The 22,787-nt window shown below is 46.4% G+C and overlaps 1 protein-coding gene across 3 annotated transcripts in view; it reads left to right on the top strand.

Annotated features, from left to right (window-relative positions):
* OPHN1 (oligophrenin 1) overlaps nt 1-22,787 on the top strand; it is a 656,285-nt gene that overhangs the window by 615,565 nt on the left and 17,933 nt on the right. For all 3 annotated transcript variants that reach the window (XM_085608318.1, XM_085608317.1, XM_085608319.1), the window contains 2 exons: nt 4,050-4,215; nt 12,056-12,106. In XM_085608318.1, coding sequence (XP_085464444.1) covers nt 4,050-4,215; nt 12,056-12,106 — 217 coding nt within the window. The remainder of the gene's footprint in view (nt 1-4,049; nt 4,216-12,055; nt 12,107-22,787) is intronic.

Genomic DNA, 22,787 nt, shown 5'->3' with positions numbered 1-22,787 from the left:
ACCACAAAGACTTTCCTTTGAAGTTTGTCAACTTCAAAGGCTGAAATTGGTATAAGTACTGGACCTCTGACACCATATTCTCAGAACACTTCTGGACTGAGGACATTCTGCCAGGGGGAAGAGCTGGATGCTGTAGAAGGGACTGCTACTCTGCCTGTTGCTTTGTTGTGCCGGCCTGCTGCTTGCTGCTTCTGTCCTGGGAGTGAAAGGTCTGGACTTTGCTTTCTATATCCTGCTTTCAAGGTTCTCCAAGGGCTTGCACGTGCTTACCACCTGTTAAGAAGTCTCAGGGCCATCAAAGACTTCATCTCCATCTTGCGAATGGGTCCTGATTGCCCAGTGGTGCCAAATGTAATTCTCTTCCAGGGGATCCTCATCAATAGTCATAAGCACTGAATATTCCCGCCCACGTGCGGGGACCCCGGAAATAATAAAATTATATATGAAAAACACATATATATACAGCTCTGTATATGTATAAACATATATTATTTTTTCCAAGCAAATGCAGCCCCCATAGTAGGCTAGACACTGTAGATATAAATATCCAATAAACACACCATAGGTATAATAATACACCTAAATCTCTTTTTTGTTTTTTTTTGTTTTTAATGAGGTAAAACTCATGAGAAAGAAAAGAAAAACACTGTGTTAAACACAGATCCATAAAACATTGTTAGCCTGCAGGCTGCATTGCAATACAATACCATAGAGACTGAAAAGCCTTGTACAGGTAATAACTGGCACCGTGCCTTTAAGGCAGCCCTGATTCCAATATCCCATCATGCCTCAGGGGTGACAGTTGGGTCAGTTGTTCTTTCCGGCTCCTTCAGTCAGGACCCTGGAATTCAGCTCTCTTCATTTTTAACTTTCTAGTCGAGAATTGTTACTTTTCAAGTGACTTTTTTGCTTGCTCTTAATACATCCTGTTGGGAAAGCAGATTTCCTGTGTATTCTGACAAGATTTAAGAACTTTTTTCTGTTCGAAAAATGCCTTCTTTGTTCATGCCCTGTCCATCCTGTGGCAAAAAGAAGGCTTCTTCAGACACACACGATGTGTGTATCGTCTGTCTACCGGATTCACACTCTCCTGCGTCCTGTCGTCACTGCAAGGATCTTTCAAAGAGGACTTTGAAAGAGAGAGAGAGAGAATTAGGCTTTATGGCCTTTCTGAACGGTCGACGTCGAAGCAGCTGATCCCTGTGTGTTCTCCATCGGCGTCAGGCTCGGTGTCGAAGACTCCAGCGGCGGGATCGTCGTTGAGAGGTGAGGAGTCCAGGGAGAGTCATGCTTCAAAGAGAAAATCTACGTCGACACTTGATCCGGTGGCGAAGCGCTTTCGTTCGTCGTCGGCAACTTCGACGTCAAGAAAACATCGATCGGCGTCGAAGGAGAGACATCATCGTTCGACGTCAAGAAAACATCGTTTGACGTCACAGGATAGACATCGACGTCGAAATCAACATCAAGGCAAAAGTCGACGTCGCAAGAAGAACGCAAGCGTTCGGCGTCGAAATCTACACGACGTCGAGGCAAAGATCGTCGTCAAAAGATCAGGGAAGATCTTCGATGTCAAGACCTGAATCGCCGTCGAAAGCATTACCGACGTCGAGACGAGGATCATCGTCGGAACACTCGACATCGAGGCAGGTGCCTCCGTCGTGGTTGACGTCGAGGCGGGTGCCTCCGTCGGGGTCGACGTCGAGGCAGGTGCCTCCGTCGAGGTCGACGTCGAGGCAGGGGCCTCCGTCTGGGTCGACATCGAGGCGGGTGCCTCCGTCCGGATCGACGTCGAGGCAGGTGCCTCCGTCGTCAAAGACCTCCAATACATCGGAGAAGATACTGACGTCGAGGCGAAGTTCCCCGTTGGGTTCTAGACCTCCGTCCAGGGCAAGTCCTCCGTCAATGACAATGCTCTCGACGTCGAGGCAGGACACATCGCCGGTTATCCACTCGGCGTCGAAGTCCAGATCTCCGGTGATAGGCATATCACCGTCGAGACGGTCCTCCGCGAAGGAGTACCACGAAACGTCACACATTCGATTGACGTTCAAACCAGTGTCGAGACGCAAATCTCCACATAGACTGATTTATACCACATCGGAACATGATTCATCTCGACCTATTTCAATTTCACCTTCAGCCTCAGAAGGCTCAGGATCTCATTTGTCTTTTTCAAGATCCGGATCGCCAGAGGTGAGGAGTTTCTCTCCAGCTCTTCCAGTAGAAAAGAGCCCTCAAGTGAGAACGCCGACGAGATCATTAAGACAGGAGGAGGTTCATACTCTGAGTCACAGCCCCACCAGAGTACTGCCTCAGGAAACTTCTATGGCACAGGCGGTTACTATTTCCTTAGCAAGATTGAGGAATCTGGCTCAACCGTTAAGAGCAGCAAGTTCCCATTCTCGAGGAAGACAATATCAACGGCGCTCACGTTCGCCCAGGATACGATCCAGGTCCACCTCTCGCAGGAGACAGTCGGTGGGATCGGAGAGAAGACGACGTAGGTCTCCTACATCCTCTTCGTCAAACCAGTCGTCCAGAAGAGATTATTCACCCTCTCAGATACGCCACCATCTAGAGTTTCGTCAGTGGATGACATTAGCACCTTCCAAGATGTTTTGTGCAGAGGAGCGGCAAAATTGAACATTCCAATGCCTGTTCAGGAATCCACTTCGTCAGTCATCTTTGAGACCCTTCACGAACGAGCGGCGTCTCGTCCACTGTTGCCTTTGGTCCCTGGGTTGCTTAAACCAGTCATGGATATCTTCCTCACGCCGGTAACTATCAAATCAGCTCCGGCACGAATACTAAAAAAATATCGTCCAGCCCCGGAGGATCCTCTTTTTCTCAAGGCGGACCCTCCACCGGACTCTGTGAACACTGCTGCAGCCAGAAAAACTCACTCAGTGGCTTTGTCATCCACAGTGCCGCCGGATAAGGAAAGTAAGACACAAGACTCTTGGGGGAGAAGAGTATGTGGGTCGGCGGCCTCCAGCATAAAAGTGGCCAGTGCCTCAGCGCTTCTGGGGCGCTACGACCGATCACTCTGGGACTCTCTTCAAAGATTTATAGAAAAAGTTCCTCCTGAAGATAGAAAGGACTTTGAGGAGATATTGCAAGAGGGCAGTCTAGTCTCGAATCAGGTGATAAGTGCAGCAGCGGATGGAGCGACGCTGGCAGCGCACTCTTATGCTCATGGGATTTCCGCCAGAAGATCATCTTGGCTAAGGCTAACGGCTCTGAAGCCTGAAGCACAAGCAAGAATTTTGAATCTGCCTTTCTCTGGGAGCTCGCTTTTCGGTTCACATACGGATGATGAGATGGCTCGCATGAAATCAGAGCTCGAGACCATGAAAGCCGTGGGGCTAGAGAAACGAAAATAATTCCGTCGTCGTAGGGGAACCGACAGGCGTAGCTACCAACAGAGGGTTCAAACCCCTCACTGGCAGAAAAATCAAGACCAGCAAGGGCAGAAAATCAGCAATTTCAGTCCAGCAGATCATCTAGGGGACGTGGAAATAACCGCCAGTCCAGCGGCGGAAAAAAGGCTCAAGGAAAGCAATGAGTGATTGCTTCCTCCAATGCCGTCCACCGCTCCGGTGGAAGGAAGTATTGCACAACATCTTCAAGAGTGGCAATCCATCACCAAAGACAAGTGGGTTTCCCCCAATCTTCCATCTTCCTCACAATTGTCTTTTGCTTTGGCTTTCACATTTGAACTACCACGTGTGTCCAAAGTGATTGGTAAGTGCCAGTGCTTCTGTGTTGTTTTTCTTGATTGCATTTACTGAGCCTTTTTTTTATTTCATTATAGAATTTCTGTACATGCAGCTGTACATTGGGGCTAAGTGCATGTAATCATGGTGTGGATGAGTACTGTCTGTTCAAGGGTAATTGATATGCAATGCACTCTAGTGCCAGATTGGATCCACAGGTAGTGCCAGCCCTGTTCTCATTCTCTGGTACTCTTCACTGATATTTGCCCCCTGTTCATTGGCTTTTATGCTCTTTGAAGCCTTGTGGTAATACATGGTTTTCCATGGCAGGTGACTGTGACAGCATTCATAAAGCACGATCCCCAGGAGAGAGGCCGGTGATAGTGCGCCCCCCAGTGAGACCTCCAGATCCTCCTTGCAGAGCTCCTGCTAACCCAAAGCCCGAGCAGAAAGTCAGCTTGCCACCAGGAGGGCCAGAGGATATCCCATCGTCAGTGTGAGTAGAACTCCTTTTCCTTTGTTTCATGCAAAACCTTTGAATACATTTACCTGGTCCTTTGACGTTGTTACTTTCAGTGCACTTTTGCAACAAATGTTTCAGGTATTTAGGTGTTATGGGTAGTCTAATCATACTGAATACAATGCTTTATGTTTTGCAAATTGCCCCCCACATAAGGTGCACTAAGCTCTACAAGAGCTTGCAGCTCATGTTCATACCTCAATCCATGGCCTTTTAAGAGTTTTCAGTGGAGGTTCATAAAGTCACCTCTAGCTTTTTGCAGACCTTTCAATGTAATATAACAAAAACTCCCCTGGCTCTTTAAGAATATTCACTGTATGTTGACAGCATTGTTCCTTCTACGGCTCTTCAGGAACTGTCAGTGTAAGATCTTTACACCATCTTGTGTGGTACATGACCTCCTATTTCAACTTTCTTGAAAATTCATCCATCCATGCCTTTCTCTCTCCCTCCCTCCTCATTTATAAATCAAGCACACTGAAACTGACACAAATGTCTTGTACTAGTTTTTTTACAATAAATATGATATGCCAGCATTTGTCAGTTTTGCTGCATGTATATGTACCTGGTATTGGACTATTGCCAAACATTTTGTGGTGTCTAAGTACATTATTGTCTCGTCCCGGGGTCCTTTCCCATGTTACACTTGGTCAACATGCACAGTGTTATGGTGCCTACTAATCCCTGGCTTGCATTGTATACAATTGTAAAGATTGATAGATTCCTACAAATGCTCAGTTTCTCAGCTGGAGCTATTGTAAAGTTAATCTATTATTCTAATGTACAGAAATTCACATAAACTTTGGAATACGAAAAAAAGAAACAGCATAACAACACGTGGAATACCAAACAGCTAACACAGAAAATATTTGCATGCTGCTAACAGGCTTCTTAACAATTCTCTATGCATACAAATAAGGAATCCTTTTTTATAGATTAAGGTCCCTTTCCTGTCATGGTGGTCCCAAGGTATAGTGAACAAAGCACATCCATGAGGAAACTAAATGTGATATGGGGAAGTGTGAGGAAAGTGGTGTATTATGTGGTGTGGTTGTGTGACCTTACTGTTTAGTACACTTACAATACCAACTTGGGTTCAGTCATGCTAGTTTGTTAGACCCTTAGCTCAACCCTGGGTGGCTATGGCTTTGAACAGTCAGGTTTAAACAAAAGATCTAACACCAATTTATTAAAACAGAGATATTTTCATGGATGTTTAGACACCAAAATTAACAAAATCCACTGGAGGGTTCCGGAGATATCAATTTTTAAGTAAAACGTAAATCACTGCTTTTCACTGAAAAAAGTCAACGAGCATTGGTAACTATTCCCGTTAGCGAAATCTTTGGAAACTATGTAGAACGTTTCTGAAGTTGTGTGTGACTACACCTGTACGCTTTGGATGACCAACTATGGCTGGTAAGAGGTCAAGGGGGCCAGTAAGGAGTTACCTTGTCACCAATGTAGTTTCAAGTCTAGTTTCAAGCTTTATGGGTGAACCTCTTTACACTACAATGGTGTTTTCCTCAATGAAGTGGTCCTGATGCTAGGGATACAAGATGCTGAAGATGTTGAGGATGCTGTGTGGTCGATTGGGGGGGGGGGGCTTCCTGGGGCTATCCCTCTGTCCACTATCTAGGTTGGGTGACTTTGAACACAGGGAACGCTATCCCTCGAAGTCCTCTTGGGTCCAGCCAAGTCCAGTTATCAAAGGGAAAACAGTTGTTCCCTTTGGTGAATGCTACTGTCTGTCTTGAGTGACCAAACGACACTCCGACGACTCTCCCAGGTCCAACAGACTCTGGTGCAACTTTTGAGCATCAGGACTTGGTCATCCCGGCTGCACATCTGTGGTTAGTGGCCATTAAGTAATTGTAGCTACTGACTAGCCAGGAAGAGCTTCCTCAGCTTTTGTGGACCTGGTACTGTAAAAGGGAGTTCGCCAACTGACTCATGAAGTTCGTCTCTTCTGTGTGGGGCTCTGAAGTGACTTTTCCAAGAGCCTGGCACCACAGGCACACCCTCTCTTTGCTAGCTCAAAGATCTGCAGGTGCAGTCCAGAGGTTGGTGCGCAGCTTCTCTTGCCAGGTCCAGGGAACAGCAGAACAGTCCTTCTTTGGGCCGTTCTCCAGTCCAGATGTGATCTGAGATCTGGGTACCATGTTTATGCCCAGAAAGTGACCTCAGGGGTTACAGCAGTTACTAGCTAATGGGCTACTAGGTCCTTTCCCGTCTGATGACGACTTCCTGCAGTGTGTGGCATCTAGCTATTCCAGAGTACACTATTCTTTCCACTCCCAAGATGGCTGAACCCCTCTCTCGGCTTCGTAGCCCACCATCGGAGTTTGGCTACATGAAGGCTACACGCCCACGGGTAAACTGTTTTTGCAACTGGTCTCCCCTCTCTGTCCCTGATGCCAACCCGTCTACCTGAACAATAGAGCAACCCCTCTCATGTGTGCCCACTGTTTGGCCTTGAAAGGCAGCTTCCCCTTTGAAGCTTGCCTTTTGGGCTCATCCTTTATGGCTTCCTGCCAGGAAGAGGTAACATCTCTTCAAACGGCAGGCCTCTATTGTTCACACTCGTGAGAGTCGTTCACACCTCTTCCCAGGAGTGCAGAAGTCTGTCTTGTGGCCAGTGTCTGCAAATGGGCATTGGAAAAACGTGGGCAACAGACTGCCAACTTTCTTAAAGTTGCATTTACTTAGAATTTACATTAATTACACCTGGGGATCAAGCCTTTTTGTATTGTATTGTATTGTATTAACATTTATAAAGCGAGAAACTGCGACCCTACGGGTATCCAAGTGACAATTATTTTGATACTTTAGTAGTCCCATTCAGATGTTGGTTCAAGAGATTTCCCGGCGTGCGACCCTGTTAGGACATAAACAAATATATGTTATGTAATGTTGAAATGGCGGAGGAGTATCGCCCCACTGGTCAAAGTGAATCACAGATAGTAATAACAAAACAATAATATAATTTTTTTTGTTTTTTAGACTGACTGAGCTGATGCCAGTGTAGGGCGGGGCAGGGCCAGGCCGTGGCAGGGGGAGGAGTGATGGGCACTGTAAAGTGCGCATGTCAGTTTGGCAGTCCGCCTTAGGCCGGCCAAACCGGCATGCACACTTCTATTTCTCCAACCCAGCTGTGTTGCACAGCCGGGTTGAGAAACACCACAGACTGCTATGCTTTGTCTGAGTGGCAGACCAGGCCGCTTCAACCAATCCTGGAGCTGCTCTCATGCTATTTATAGCATGAGAGCTGCGTCTTTATTTAGCGGGGAGCCTGTGCTTTCACAGTGACTGCCAGGAGCAGAAAACCACAGAGGCATCTGTTGGCATTGGCAACAGGTATGTTTTTTTTGTATTATTATTCCCTGATAGTCATGTTTTACTTTGTCACACTCATGGTGGCACACTAAGGGCCTCATGTAGGTAGCCAAATACCGGTCGGTAACGACCGAAATTCGGTAAAAAACCCGTTACCGACCGGTATTTGGCTACCTACATGAGGCCCTTAGTGTGCCACCATGAGTGTGACAAAGTAAAACATGACTATCAGGGAATAATAATACAAAAAAAACATACCTGTCGCCAATGCCAACAGATGCCTCTGTGGTTTTCTGCTCCTGAGATGTAGGAGGCCAAAAACCCATATTCGGTAAATATGAATCGGTAAATACCGATTCAAATTTACCGACTTCAAAAATACCGCTTCAAATTTACCGAATCCATATTTTCCGAATCGGTAAATATGAAGTGGTAAATATGAAGTGGTAATACGGAAAAATGATATGTATGTAAATTCGGTAATTAAGAAATCCTTCAAAATCGGTAAATAAGAGTCGGTAATTAACACTGATAGAAAGCAGGTGGTAATTTTCAACAGTGCATTTAAGCAATCCCAAAATGCAACAGCATGGACAACATGGCCGCTCTGTATGTCATTGCAAGGCGGCTACGTCTACAGGCTGCAGGACTGAGGATATGGAGACGGGAGGAACGCATCTACAGACAGCGCATCACACTCTTCCAACTGACTGACGCAGAGATACATGAAAGGTACAGGCTACACCCCCAAACCATCATGGACCTGATAAGGGACCTGCACCCACTCCTGGACCAGCCAACAAGAAGGGCGCATGCCATACCACCACATGTGCAGGTGCTCTGCAGCCTACACCTACTTGCATCTGGCAGTTACCAGGGGGTGATAGCTGCGGTGGGCGGTGTATCCCAGAGTTGCCTGTCCCGTTTCTTCAGGAAGTTCCTGGATGCCATGATGCAGAGAATGCACCACTACATCAGCTTTCCAAACACACAGGCTGAACTGCAGAAAACTAAAACTGACTTTTATCACATGGCACAGTTCCCCCATGTCATTGGCTGTATAGATGGCACACACATCCCAATCTGCCCACCAGCTGCCACTGAGCACATCTACAGAAACAGAAAGTCCACCCACTCCATCAATGTGCAGGTAATCTGCGATGCAGGGAACATCATCACTGATATCGTTGCCAAATTCCCTGGGAGCACCCATGACTCCTACATCTTCCAGAACAGTGGGATCTACACACGACTGCTTGCGGGAGAATTTGGAGAAGGATATCTGCTAGGTAAGTAACAGTGACGCTACATAGTACTCAGTGCAAATCATAGTGTATTGAGGCATGTGACTGATGTCTCCCTTTTACTCACCTAGGGGACAGTGCATATGCCGTGCGGTCATTCATCCTCACTCCCTACCTACACCCATCAACCCAGAGTGAGAGACGATATAATGTGGCACACAAATCTACTCGCAATGTGGTGGAGCGCACGTTTGGACTACTGAAGAGCAGGTTTCGCTGCCTCCATAAGAGTGGAGGTGCACGCCAGTACACACCCATCCTCTGCTGCAAGATTATTCCCACTTGTGCAATGCTGCACAACCTTGCCACAAAGAGAGGCACAGAGGTCGAAATTACATATATTGAGGACAATGATGATGAGTCTGCACATGCAGAGGCCAACGCAGCAGGAGTACAAACAGCAACAGATGGAAGAGTGAGACGGGCAGAGATCACATGCAACTATTTCTGAATGAGTAAGGGGACACAGCCTGTAGTTGGATGCCATAACGTAGTTTAATCAGGCAGCACTACGCCACAACACAAAGGAAATTGTATTCCAACAACAATGAAAAATAAAATTTTGTGAGTTAAGGGTTACTTCACCCAAATGTGTCATTGTTTCGCATGACGCATTAATGTTTGCGCCCACGCGCAGCAGTGCGGGATGGAATTGAGGGGGCGTCCTCACTGGCTGGGGTACCAGTGGCACCACGTTGACGCCTGTTGCTCCGACGAGTGTCTGGGACAGGGGGGGTTATGCTGCTCCTGCTGGTCGTGTCTTCTGTGTCGCCAGCATCCAAAGCGCCAGCTGCTGCAGACTGGCTGGTGAGCAGCACTTCTAGTGCACTTGTGACCCTAACCATCCCCCTGGACACATCTGTGCTGCACTGTGCAAGGCCCTCCTGCATCGCCACAGAGCGCCTGCAGATCAGCGATGTGGCAGTCGCCAGCCGGTTCACTGCCCTCGAGGTCTGATCCTTCCTCTGATGTCCCCTGCGCCGTGTGGCCCTGTCCTCATCGAACTTTGAGCACAGCAGCATGATGGATTGGGACATGTCCCGCATGCCCGCTGCCATATCAGCAATGCCCCCTGCCATGGTGGTGATGCCCTTTTCAATATTTCCAAAGGTGTTGTTGAGGCCACGCATCTGTCGCTGTACGGACACCATTGCCCTTGCCTGGACGCGTTGTATCTTCACCATGGTGCCCTCAAGACCTGAGAACACTCCATGGCCCTGCCCAAGGGGAGGTGGACTCTGCGGCCGAGCCCTGCGGTGCCGTCTGCCAACTGTGTGTTCTCCCTCAGACTCGGAAGGCACACTGGCATGGGTTACATCCTGGGGTAGTGGACGTTTCCGGGCCCCTCGACTCCTCGGATGATGAGTCGGTCACATCCAACCTGGCTGCAGGACGCCTCCTCAACCTGTGCAATGCAGGAGGTGAAGATGGTGGTGAAACCTGGAGGACTGGGGATGCTGGCAGGATCGGCGATGCTGGCTGGGGTGGTGTAACTGCCTGTGGTGCCGTTCCCTGGGCGGAACTGGTGGTGGCCTTCTCTGTGCTGGGTGTGTGGTGTGCCCTCTCTCCCTTCTCATGGCCAGTTCTGTGCGCAGTAGTGCCTGTGGACAGAAAAGCGACAGCAGCTAAGTGTACCTGAAGCTTTTTCTTGATGACATGACAATATAATTTCTAGACAGTATCTCAATGTCCTCGTATCATGTTTGGCCTTTCAGGGACTACATCTCCCATGATGCATTGCAGGCATGCACTAATACCTGTACTGGAGTGGGATTCTCATGGCACATTTTGGGAGTTGGGATAGGGGTAGGGGGGGGCACATTGCTGTGCAAGCGTCTTACCTTGTTTGGAGGTGCCTCTGGCGGAGCTGTCAGCGTCCCCAATCCCCACGATGCTTTCTGGCTCAATCGTTGTCTCCACTAGCTCCTCCAGTTTTGTCAGGGCTGGTGCTCTGTTGCGTCCACCTCCTGTCTGGCTGGCCTCTTTTTTTAATTCTGCCACCTTCCTCTTTGTGATGATGCGGATGTCATACCACCGCTTCTTCAGGACATCGATGTCCCGGGGGGTCACTCCCACGGCATTCACCTGTGCCTGGATTCCAAGCCAGATCTTTCTTTTTTCTGACTCAGGCACTTGCTGTGACAGTTTTCCAAATAGTTTCTGGTGCTGCTTCACGACCTCCTCCACCAGAACTTGCAGCTCCTTTGGGCTGAATTTGAGCTTTCGCTTCCTCTCCCCTCCTTCCCTCTCTGTGTCCTGGCTGGCCATTCTTGCAGTCTCCAGGTCTGAATCTGGCAGTTGCTCTCTTCCTCTCCTCAGCACTCCCAGCCTCTCCAGAGTCTGCTAATTGTGTGCACCTGCCTGGGTGTGGCCACTCCCTGGTTGGGTGGGGTTGAGGTTGCACAGGATTGGCTGCTTGAAGTCATGTGTTTTTGAACTGCCGATTCGGTATTTACCGAATCGGTATTTACCGAATCGGAATATACCACGTCGGTATTTACCGAATCGGAAAATACCGCTTCGGTATTTACCGATTCGGAAAATACCGCTTCGGTATTTACCGAATCGGTAAATTCCGATTCATGTTTACGGAATTTTACCGATTCGGTAATGTTTACCGATTGTTGACCTACATATAACTTACCGATTCTTAAATACCGATTCGGTAAAATTCGGTATTTAAGAATCGGTAAAAATAATTTACCTACAGCCCTGGGGAAGACACTTTAAGTTACAGGCCGTGAGCACCCCTGGTACCATATTCTAGGGACTAACAAGTAAGTTAACTTAGCCAATTGGGTATAAGCCAATCAAACATATACTTTTAAGTGTCATAGCTCTGGCACTAAGGTCTGGATACCAGGCCTTAGTGCACTTTCAAAGTCGCAAGTAAAAAACTATTGGATGGGCACCTGGAGAGGAGCCAAATATATAGCTGTCCAGTAGATGCAAGATGCGCTTGAGAAGAAGTGGGTGCCTGGAATTGTAAATCATTTTACACTAATACAACGTTTTCTTTTCCTTATGAAGTTTCCAGTCACCAGCCAGTGCTCATTACTTTGTGTTCCACTCAGTTGCACATTGAGGAGTGTTGATTGTGTGAAAGTCTTTAGAAGTGAGTGATGAATTTTGCTTCTTGCTTTGGAAGTCTAATTGTCTTCCATTTCTCTTTGTAGAGTTGCTTCCCGGACCAAGTTCTTTGAAAAAGCCTCACGACCGCAGGGAAGGTAAGAGATCAGTTGTTCATGGAGCTACCAATGGTCAGTAATGCAGACAACCAGGCTGGTGTCATTCTGCATAGCAGCCTCACATATTTGCTGTTTATTCCACTGTGGTTCAAGAAACCCTTAGCGCCAAAAGACTGCAAACATAGACATGTGAAATATAAATTATAAATAACTTAACATCAAAACAAGAGACTGGTATGGGTGATCTTCAAAAGACTCAGTGCTTAAAACCAGGTGGTTGCTGCCAAGTATGTGTCTAACATCTTTATATTGTGAGCGATGTTGGTACCAGTTTCCTGAATTTAAGCAGTTGGCAATACATTGGAAAGGATTCAAGTGGATTTTCATGCTTGGAAAATTTGTTGTCACATGCGATCAATCGTCTGTATATAAATAAAGCAATTAAAAAAATATATAAAACTGTATCCCACCCACTTAGTTTTTTCACTTTTCACCTTTTCCAGTGAGTAGTTTTGGATTAAGATGTAGATACAATTACTGTCTTAGTTATTTCACCACATGACTAATTGGGGAGGTCGGGATGAGTTTGTGCTCATATGTACTTTTTCAAAGCCTAAATGTTGTACTGTTTCTTCAAAAACCTCTTTTTAAAAATATATAAATACATAGCAGCTTCATGTAGCAGACATTTCTTACTCAGTAGAACCTTACCAGCTGAGGCCTGCAGGTTCTGCCTTCCTAAGGCCGTAGCTCCTTTAAGTCTTCACATCACACCACTGAAAAAAACACTTTTAAAGAAATGGATGTAGTTTGGGCATAGCAATATCTATACAGATAATCTTTGCGAGGACCACATCTATAGCTTTTTCGTAGATCATGATGTGAATAGTTGCTTAGTTCGCAGAGCCCATATGTGGAGAGTTCACTTTGGTGCATGTTCCACCAGTGAAGTCCAACGATGCATTCTCTGTGTCTTATTTCTCGCACCAAACCAGTTGGAGACCGAGAGAGACAGGGCCAAAGATGCCAAGATCCTAGGGCCTAGATATTAAACTCAGCAAGAACCATGTAAGAAGGCTACAGTCTAAACTCGATGTGGGAAGAAGAAAATTAATAATTCTAGTCTGCCCCAAGCATTAATCCGCATCTTCTCTATTGCTCCAACACAGATTTACCACTGTCCAAGAAAGGATTTCACCAACAAACCCCTTCATCCAAAGTGAACCTATCCTGCGGCTTTTATGGGGTTTATGTTGACCTGGAGTACAATTAAGTACAACATTGACGCCTCTGTCATTGAACATGAACCAGCTTTCACCTCCAATGACATCTTTGAACCTTCGATGTTAGATATTTTGTCATGCCTCTAACGACAGGAGGATAGCGGAGTCAATAGCTGGGACATTAACAACAAAATGTTAATGTTAGAAAATAAACACATAATAAATGGTACACTATTTAGTTTTTAAGTCTTTGTTTGAAGAATATCTATTAATAAGAAGTGGCGGGCCAGTCTCAAACAATGTCTTGCAATTAATATATCCTTTGAGCTATAAGTTAGCATTATTGTTTACCTTGGAGAAAGAAAAAAAACAACTCTTCAAGCCTTAGAACACCAAGAGCGCAATATGTCCCAGAAATTGTACCCCTTTGCTTGCCTCTTTCTGGGCCATAGTGAGTATTTTGAATTTGTCCATCTTCAGAAAGGCATTCAGTGGGTGGAGGTCCAGTAAAGGCCTGAAACCTCCATCCTTCTGGATGAAGGAGTTGCATGACTATTAACCCTTGCCCGCTCCGAGTCTGGCACCCACTCAGTTGTGCCTTTGGCTGGCAAGAGATTGATCATTTTTAAGACCAATCAATCTGATATGATAGATCTCCTGCCAGAGAGGAAATATCATATCCTGCCCCTTACCAGCTCGTCGTGGGCTTAGGATGGGCAAATCAAAGCAGTAGAGGAGCCGCTGCAGCAGAGGGGGACGAGTTGAGGATAGCTGTCGCTGCTGGTGTGAGCGGCCTTGGCTGCCACCACACGCTCTGCTTGAAGGGGCTAGATTTACTGCTACACTGGCTGAGAAGGGTGACACTGCCTGTTAGCTAGGTCTGGAATAGCCCATAAGTGTTTTGTACTGCTGGTGGAATGTATGGCAACAACCACAAAGACTAACTTGCTAGATCATCAAGCCGGCCTTCTCTCTGAACTATCTAGAGCCATCGGAGAGAAAGTCTCAAAGAGCTTTAGTTTGTCCCAAGCACATCCAAAAGCGGAGCTGTCAGTAGTAAGTTTCACGTCGATGTATCCAGTTCTAGGGACTTTAAATCAGTGACAAATGAGACTAAAATTCTACCGCTAATAAAGTCTGAGAAAATCTCTTCTGCTTTGGATTTGTGGGCATTAGTTTGTCACAAGCATAGTTATACTAAATTGCTGCTGTCCATATGGCCAAAGAGATTAGTTGATAGGTACTGTACTTTTAATAATAAATAGAAGATCTATTGATGCCAGTAGGACATGGTTTTGACCTTTTGATAGAGTGAGACGATTGGTGCGCGTTAAACCCCATTCTCTGGATTAGAAAGCCAGTAAACCTTGCTGTGTCTGTAACTGTTGTGATGATTTCACAGCTGTCAATGTTCTTTCTAAGAAGATCACAGTCCTTAAAAGGCATGTCGGGAATGTAATCCTGGATATCACGTCAATGATATGCAACTGACCTTTCTGAAAGATGGGTTTAACTTTGATTTGCTTTTACAAAGGTAACCAACGAACAAGTTACTTACTTTGGTAACACTATTTCTTATGGATACTCTAAACAGAGAGTCTTCACCTTTAGAATATTCAGATGGCAGACTGGATCCGGAGATTTGTTTTAGCAATGCTCCAAGTGCACCACTAGTTGGCACCATATGGCTACGAATTAACTTCACACATCTTTAGAAGTGATGGAGCAGAGAAGCATTTAAGCGCCACCTCACCGCTGTGATATCAGTTTCTTAATGTTTCTCCTTCCACATCCTTAGACACGGAGCACATTGAACAAATTGCAAGTCACATTTTTCCAAAATCTAACTCTCTGGACCTTATTATAATGTACAGGAGTCCATTTCTCTGAATGGGAAGGTAGAAGGGCAGTGAGGTGAGGAATATGTGAGAATCCACCAGAAAGGGTGTTATGGATGTCATTTGTTCTTCTGATGGATACTTCCAACTGCAGATGCCTTATCTTTAGAGTAGATACCATAGTGCCTCCTCCCAAAGTTTTCCTAGAGCGTCTGAAGAGTGAACTCAGATTAAGAAGTGTTGCAGGGTTGAGTGAGCAAAATGTCCCTCTCATTGGACCTGGCTGTCAAGGCATTAGTGTTTTGTGAACGTGGGCACCAACACCTACATTGCAGCCTGACAGATATCCAGAACAGGCACCACCTTGTCAGTGCCATTGTGGGGGCCTTGGCACTGGTGGGAAGAGCCTGCAGGCCTTCTAAGGGTTCCTTGTCAGCCAGCACAAAGCAGATTTTAATGCAGAGGAATATCCTATTGGACAGAGAACTATTTTGCACCACCTTGCCTTTCTTGATCCAGGTGAACCAAGAAAAAAGAGCTGACCATCTTAATGATGTTCTCTTGTACGGTCAATGTAGAAGCTTAAACGTCTACTAGTGTCAATCTAGTGAAGCCTTTTCTCTGCTTTTCGAAAGCTTTGTGCAACTGGCCCTAAATTCCTGCTGTCTAGCAAGCACTCTGAGGCCATCACTAGGTGGTAAAAGCACTTTACAAAACTGTCAATAACAATAGTAAAATAAATGATTAATACTGCTAGCCCTCAACACTGAACTGAACAAAAAATTAGGAAAAGAAATGCTCATAAAATGTAGTCCCATCTTTTTAACGTGTTTAATTTTATAGTCCCTATTGCAGATGTTTCATGCTTATTTTCAAATGTAAGATTCAATTTGGATGGAGTTTAAGAGGTTTCTGAAAATGTTATAACTTTTAAATTCTGATTACTTTCAAAAGTAAATGATGGTAAAGTAATATTCTGATTACATTCAGTAGTAAATGGTGGTAAAGTAATATTATTTAATATGTTCACTAGTAAATGGTGCTAGTGTAAAATTCAGAGTACTTTCAAAAGTAAATTATGGTACAGAAATATTCTGATCACTTTCAGTTGTAAATGGTGGTAAAGTAATATTATTTAATACGTTCACTAGTAAATGGTGCTAGTGTAATATTATGATTACTTTCAAAAGTAAATTATGGTACAGAAATATTCTGAGTACTTTCAGTAGTAAATGGTGGTAAAGTAATATTCTTATTACGTTCACTAGAGAACGGTGCTAGTGCAATATTCTGAGTACTTTCAAAAGTAAATTATGGTACAGAAATATTCTGATCAATTTCAGTTGTAAATGGTGGTAAAGTAATATTATTTAATACGTTCACTAGTAAATGGTGCTAGTGTAATATTCTGATTACTTTCAAAAGTAAATTATGGTACAGAAATATTCTGAGTACTTTCAAAAGTAAATGATGGTAAAGTAATATTCTGATTACTTTCAGTAGTAAATGGTGGTAAAGTAATATTATTTAATATGTTCACTAGTAAATGGTGCTAGTGTAAAATTCAGAGTACTTTCAAAAGTAAATTATGGTACAGAAATATTCTGATCACTTTCAGTTGTAAATGGTGGTAAAGTAATATTATGTTCGAGGCATATGAGCTGCAGATCACACACTGAGGATAAGATCGCCATCTGGTGTTGGGCTCGGATGATTGCAGGTTGTTGTTGTCTTCGGAAGAAGCCTTTGGTCACGAGGTTGGTGACTCCTCCCCTGGACAACAGTGCGCATGGGCATCCACTCCATCGTCAGATTGTTTTTTTCCGCCATTGGGTTCGGATGAACTTTTTTCCGCTCCAGCAGAAAACTTCTAGCAATCAATTTAACTCCTTAATCTTCATTCCATCGACTTCGAAATCAACTCGGACCGGTTCCGGAAGCGGCTGATGGACAGGACACCCTTCAAAAAATGCCCCCAGTGTGGAGCGAAGTTCCCCCACAGTGACCACCACGAGGTTTGTAACCTCTGCCTGTCGCCGGAACACAACGAGTCCACCTGTCCAGCTTGTGCCGCTTTCCGTTCGAAGAAGACCCTCCGGGACCGAAGAGCTCGACGCCATATTATGGCCAAACCAGCTCCAGAACCGGAGGACATCTTTGCTCAAGATGTTCCCGAAGACGACACCGAAGATCTCGAGATCGTGTCCGAGGCCGACGATTCCGATGACCTCATCACTCCAGGGCAGCGTGTGAGTACCACCCCCCCTGCCCCTGCCCCATCCAAAAAGACAGTGGTCAAGACTCCGCCAGCTGGGCCCAGTCGCGACCGGAAATCCTCTTCAGAAGCCCCGCCCTCGGGCCCGGCTCCGAAGACATCTAAGCCTGTAGGTGGCTCGGGCTCGAGCAAACCTCATGTAATTGTGCCTTTAACACCCTCGGCACCAAAAAAACCACTGTTGGCACCGAAACAGGCTTCGAGACCGAAATCTCCTTCGGCACTGAAACGTTCCTCGGCACCGAAGTCTCCACCGGCGCCGAAACGTTCTTCGACATCGATGCCTAAAAGTCCCTCGGCACCGAAACATACATCGGCACCGAAACATACATCGGCACCGAAAACTCCATCGGCTCCGAAAAATCCATCGGAACTGAAACATCCTTCGGCACCGAAAACATCATCGGCACCGAAAACTACGTCCACACCAAAAACAGCTCATAAAGACCCGAAGCGGGCGTCGCCGCCACCACCTTCGGAGCCAGATGAACTTTTTCGACCAGATCCTACTCAAAAGCGGATCTACATCAATCCTAACACTGGACATATGACTGCCATCCCATATAAAAAACGGAAGCTGGACACTACACCTCCCCCAGCTCCCATACGGAAAAAGGACTGTGCCACTTCACCACTTCGTCCTTCTTCTCCTGTTTTACCTTCTAACCCGTCCCCCCCTCCTCCTCCTGTTTCTCCTTTACCTTTACCTTTACCACCCCCCTATCATTCACCTCCTCCACAGGATGATAATGATGACCTAGGGGGAGGGGCGGACCCTGATTTATTTAATGATCCTGTTGATCCAACCGACCCGTTTACCTTTCCAGACACAGCACCGGTAGATGACTGGTCTTATCCAATGCCTGACATGCCTGACCCCACTACCTACCCCTCCAAGCCCTCCCCTCCTGATGACCACCTAGGGTTTGGCCAACTAATAAATAGGGCAGCAACGTTCCATGGTGTCACTATGCACACGGACCCCCTTGAGGAGGATTTTCTCCTCGATACCTTTGAGCAGTCACAAAAAACTGTTCATATACTTCCCATGATTAAAGGGGTTATAAAGCATGCCACTGACGTCTTTAAAGACCCTGTTCGAGCGAGGGTTCTCAACCCCCGCATCGAAAAAAAGTACCGACCAGCCCCGCAGGACCCTGCATACATTAAAGCCCAGCTCCCTTTAGACTCCTTGGTCGTATCAAATGCCAGGAAGCGCGTTAACTCACAGACAACTGGAGAAACGCCCCCCCCAGACAAGGAGTCTAAGCTTTTAGAGGCCTCAGGCAAACGAGTCGCCGCGCAGGCGGCGAACCACTGGCGTATTGCCAATACCCAGGCCCTGTTAGCTCGGTATGACAGGGCACATTATGACCAACTTGAGGACCTTATGCAACATCTGCCTGAACCCTTTAAGTCCCAGGCCACTGACCTCATTCAAGAAGGCAAATTAATATCTAATGCCTCCATTAAATGCGCCTTAGATGCGGCAGACACTGCTTCTAGGGCGGTCAATACTAGCGTCTTACTCAGACGACATGCCTGGCTCCGTATTTCCGGTTTTAAACCGGAGGTTCAAACCGCAATTCTGGCTCAACCTTTCAACCAAGAGCAGTTATTTGGCCCTGCAGTGGATACTGCATTAGAAAAAATGAAGAAGGATAATGAAACTGCCAAGTCTATGGGAGCACTGCAGTCTCCTCAAAACCGGGGTTCCTTTCGTCGCTCCTTTTATAGAGGAGGCTCCAAAAACACATCAACTGAGACCACGTCCACCTTTAAAAATTCTGGACAAACATCCCCTAACAGAGGTTATTTCCGGGGAGGTTATAGGGGAAACAATAACAAAGGCCGAGGGCGGGGCAATAACAACAACACCCGCACCTCCCCAGCCACCAAACAGTGACTTGCCACCACTCCCCCCGGACCATTCCACTCCGGTCGGGGGGCGACTCCAACAATTCCTACCTGTCTGGACTTCCATCACCACAGACAGATGGGTAAGACAAATTATCCAGTCTGGCTACTGCCTCGAACTCATACAATCCCCCCCAAACATACCACCCAAACAACGCCCAATGTCCTCACATCATCTCTCTCTCCTCAAACAAGAAGTTCAATCCCTGTTACAAAAACATGCGATAGAACCAGTCCCCCTTCAACATCAGGGAAAAGGGGTATATTCTCTATACTTCCTCATTCCCAAGAAGGACAAAACACTAAGGCCCATACTGGACCTCAGACTACTAAACCAGTATATACATTCGGATCATTTTCATATGACCACTCTCCAACAAGTCCTCCCACTCCTACAACAGGGAGACTTCCTTGCCACATTAGACCTCAAGGACGCATACTTTCACATCCCTATGCATCCCGCTCACAGAAAATATCTACGATTTGTGGTAGATGGGCAACACTATCAATTTACAGTTCTCCCATTCGGAGTAACAACAGCACCCAGAGTGTTCACCAAGTGCTTAGCAGTCGTGGCAGCGCACCTCAGAAGACAACAGATCCATGTCTTCCCCTATCTGGACGATTGGCTCATAAAAGCCAATACATACCAAAAATGCGTTCTCCACACTCATCGCACGATTCAAACTCTCCACGATTTGGGATTCACTATCAACTACCCCAAATCCCACCTACAACCCTCCCACTTACATCAGTATCTAGGAGCAACCATAGATACATCCAAGGCCATTGCTTATCCCAGCACTGCCAGGATAGCCAGTATACAAAATCTCATCTCTCAGTTTCAAACTCATCCATCTCTTCCAGCAAGAGTGTTCATGCAGCTCCTAGGCATGATGGCGTCATGCATCTCCATAGTCCCACACGCACGACTTCAAATGCGTCCCTTACAGGAATGTTTAGCACAACAGTGGAACCAAGCTCACGGACAACTTACCGATCTGGTGTTGGTGGACAGTCGCTCACTTCGCTCACTGAAATGGTGGAACACCATCAACCTGTCCAAAGGGCGACCGTTCTTAGAGCCTCTTCCACAAGTTGTGCTTACTACCGACGCATCTCTCACGGGGTGGGGAGCCCACCTCCTTCACCATACCACTCAGGGCAGATGGACCAGTCAACAAAAACTGCTCCACATCAACCACCTGGAACTCTTAGCAGTGTTCCTAGCACTAAAATCCTTTCAAGTTCACCTAAAGAACAAAACTGTCCTCATACGCACAGACAACATGACGACAATGTATTACATACAGAAACAGGGAGGGACACACTCTCCCCAACTGTCCCAACTGGCACAGCAAATCTGGAGATGGGCAATTCCCCAAAACATCTATCTGTTAGCAGAACATCTCCCAGGGATCCACAATCAAGTGGCCGACCTCCTAAGTCGCCACACACAGCAGATCCACGAATGGGAACTACACCCCAAGGTTCTACTCCCCTTCTTCCAAAAGTGGGGACAACCAGACATAGACCTGTTCGCCACTCCCGAAAACACAAAATGCCCAACCTTCGCCGCCAGGTTTCCACACCCACAGTCCAAGGGCAATGCCCTATGGATGAACTGGTCAGGCAGATTTGCGTACGCCTTTCCGCCTCTCCCACTAGTTCCATTTGTGGTACGCAAACTGAAACAACAGTCACTAACACTAATACTAGTGGCTCCCACTTGGGCACGTCAACCGTGGTTCACCACGCTTCTAGAACTATCCTTAGTTCCACATCAAAGGCTACGCCTCTCCCCGGATCTATTAACCCAGAACCATGGAGAAATCAGACACCCAGATCCTCAAACACTGAACCTAGCGATCTGGCTCCTGAGGTCTTAGAGTTCGGTTACCTCAATCTCCCTCCAGACTGTATGAATATCATAAAGGAAGCCAGACGCCCTACTACTAGAGCGTGTTATGCCGCTAAATGGAAACGATTTGCCATCTACTGCGCTAATAATGACATACATCCATTGGACGCTTCCATCCAAAACATCATTTGCTATCTACTACACTTGCAAAGATGCAATCTAGCGTATTCCTCTATACGTTTACACCTAGCAGCCTTGGCAGCCTACTTGCAAAATAGGCAACACCTGTCCCTTTTTAAGGTACCTGCCATCAAAGCGTTTATGGAAGGTCTCAAAAGAATCCTTCCCCCAAGATTGCCACCTGCACCAGTGTGGAATCTCAATGTGGTTCTAACAAGACTCATGGGTCCCCCATTTGAACCTATGCACAAATGTGAATTACAATTCCTAACATGGAAGGTAGCTTTCCTTATCGCAATCACTTCCCTACGCAGAGTAAGTGAAATACAAGCCCTTACACTAGAGGAACCTTTCTTACAACTACACCGTAACAAAGTGGTTCTTAGGACAAACCCTAAATTTCTTCCAAAGTGATTTCCCCTTTCCACCTTAACCAATCAGTAGAGCTACCGGTCTTTTTCCCAAACCCAGACTCCGTAGCTGAAAGGGCCCTACATACCTTAGATGTCAAAAGAGCCTTGCTTTATTACATCGACAGGACAAAACCCTTTCGAAAGACAAAACAACTCTTTGTTGCTTTCGCACCACCAAATAAAGGCAACCCAATCTCCAAATCAGGTATAGCCCGGTGGATAGTTAAATGCATCCAAATATGCTACCTCAAGGCTAAACGTACACTTACAGTTCCCCCAAGGGCGCACTCCACCCGTAAAATAGGGGCTTCTATGGCCTTCTTAGGTAACATTCCCTTAGAAGACATTTGCAAGGCAGCCACGTGGTCTACCACGCATACCTTCACTAAACACTATTGTGTTGATGTGCAGGCCAAACAACAGGCCTCCGTGGGCCAGGCTGTCCTAAAAACTTTATTTCAAGCTGCTGCAACGGATACAGGCGACCACCGCTAAGGGGAAGCACTGCTGTATAATCTATCCTCAGTGTGTGATCTGCAGCTCATATGCCTCGAACGGAATATGCTACTTACCAGTATGCATCTGTTCTTGGCATGTAGAGCTGCAGAGTCACACACGCCCGCCCGCCTCCCCGGGACCTGTATCTGTTCCAGCATCCGTCTTACTTAGACATTACACATGGACATCCTTTCTTTCATTTCTATACACTCCATCTTTTCCCATCATGGCGAAAAACAATCTGACGATGGAGTGGATGCCCATGCGCACTGTTGTCCAGGGGAGGAGTCACCAACCTCGTGACCAAAGGCTTCTTCCGAAGACAACAACAACCTGCAATCATCCGAGCCCAACACCAGATGGCGATCTTATCCTCAGTGTGTGACTCTGCAGCTCTACATGCCAAGAACAGATGCATACTGGTAAGTAGCATATTCCTTAATACGTTCACTAGTAAATGGTGCTAGTGTAATATTCTGAGTACTTTCAAAAGTAAATTATGGTACAGAAATATT

This window comes from Triturus cristatus, chromosome 5_2 (genome assembly GCF_964204655.1).
Source record: "Triturus cristatus chromosome 5_2, aTriCri1.1, whole genome shotgun sequence".
Taxonomy (NCBI): Eukaryota; Metazoa; Chordata; class Amphibia; order Caudata; family Salamandridae; genus Triturus; species Triturus cristatus.
The sequence above is the reverse complement of the archived record's forward strand: the minus strand, read 5'-3'. Positions and strand labels throughout refer to the sequence as shown.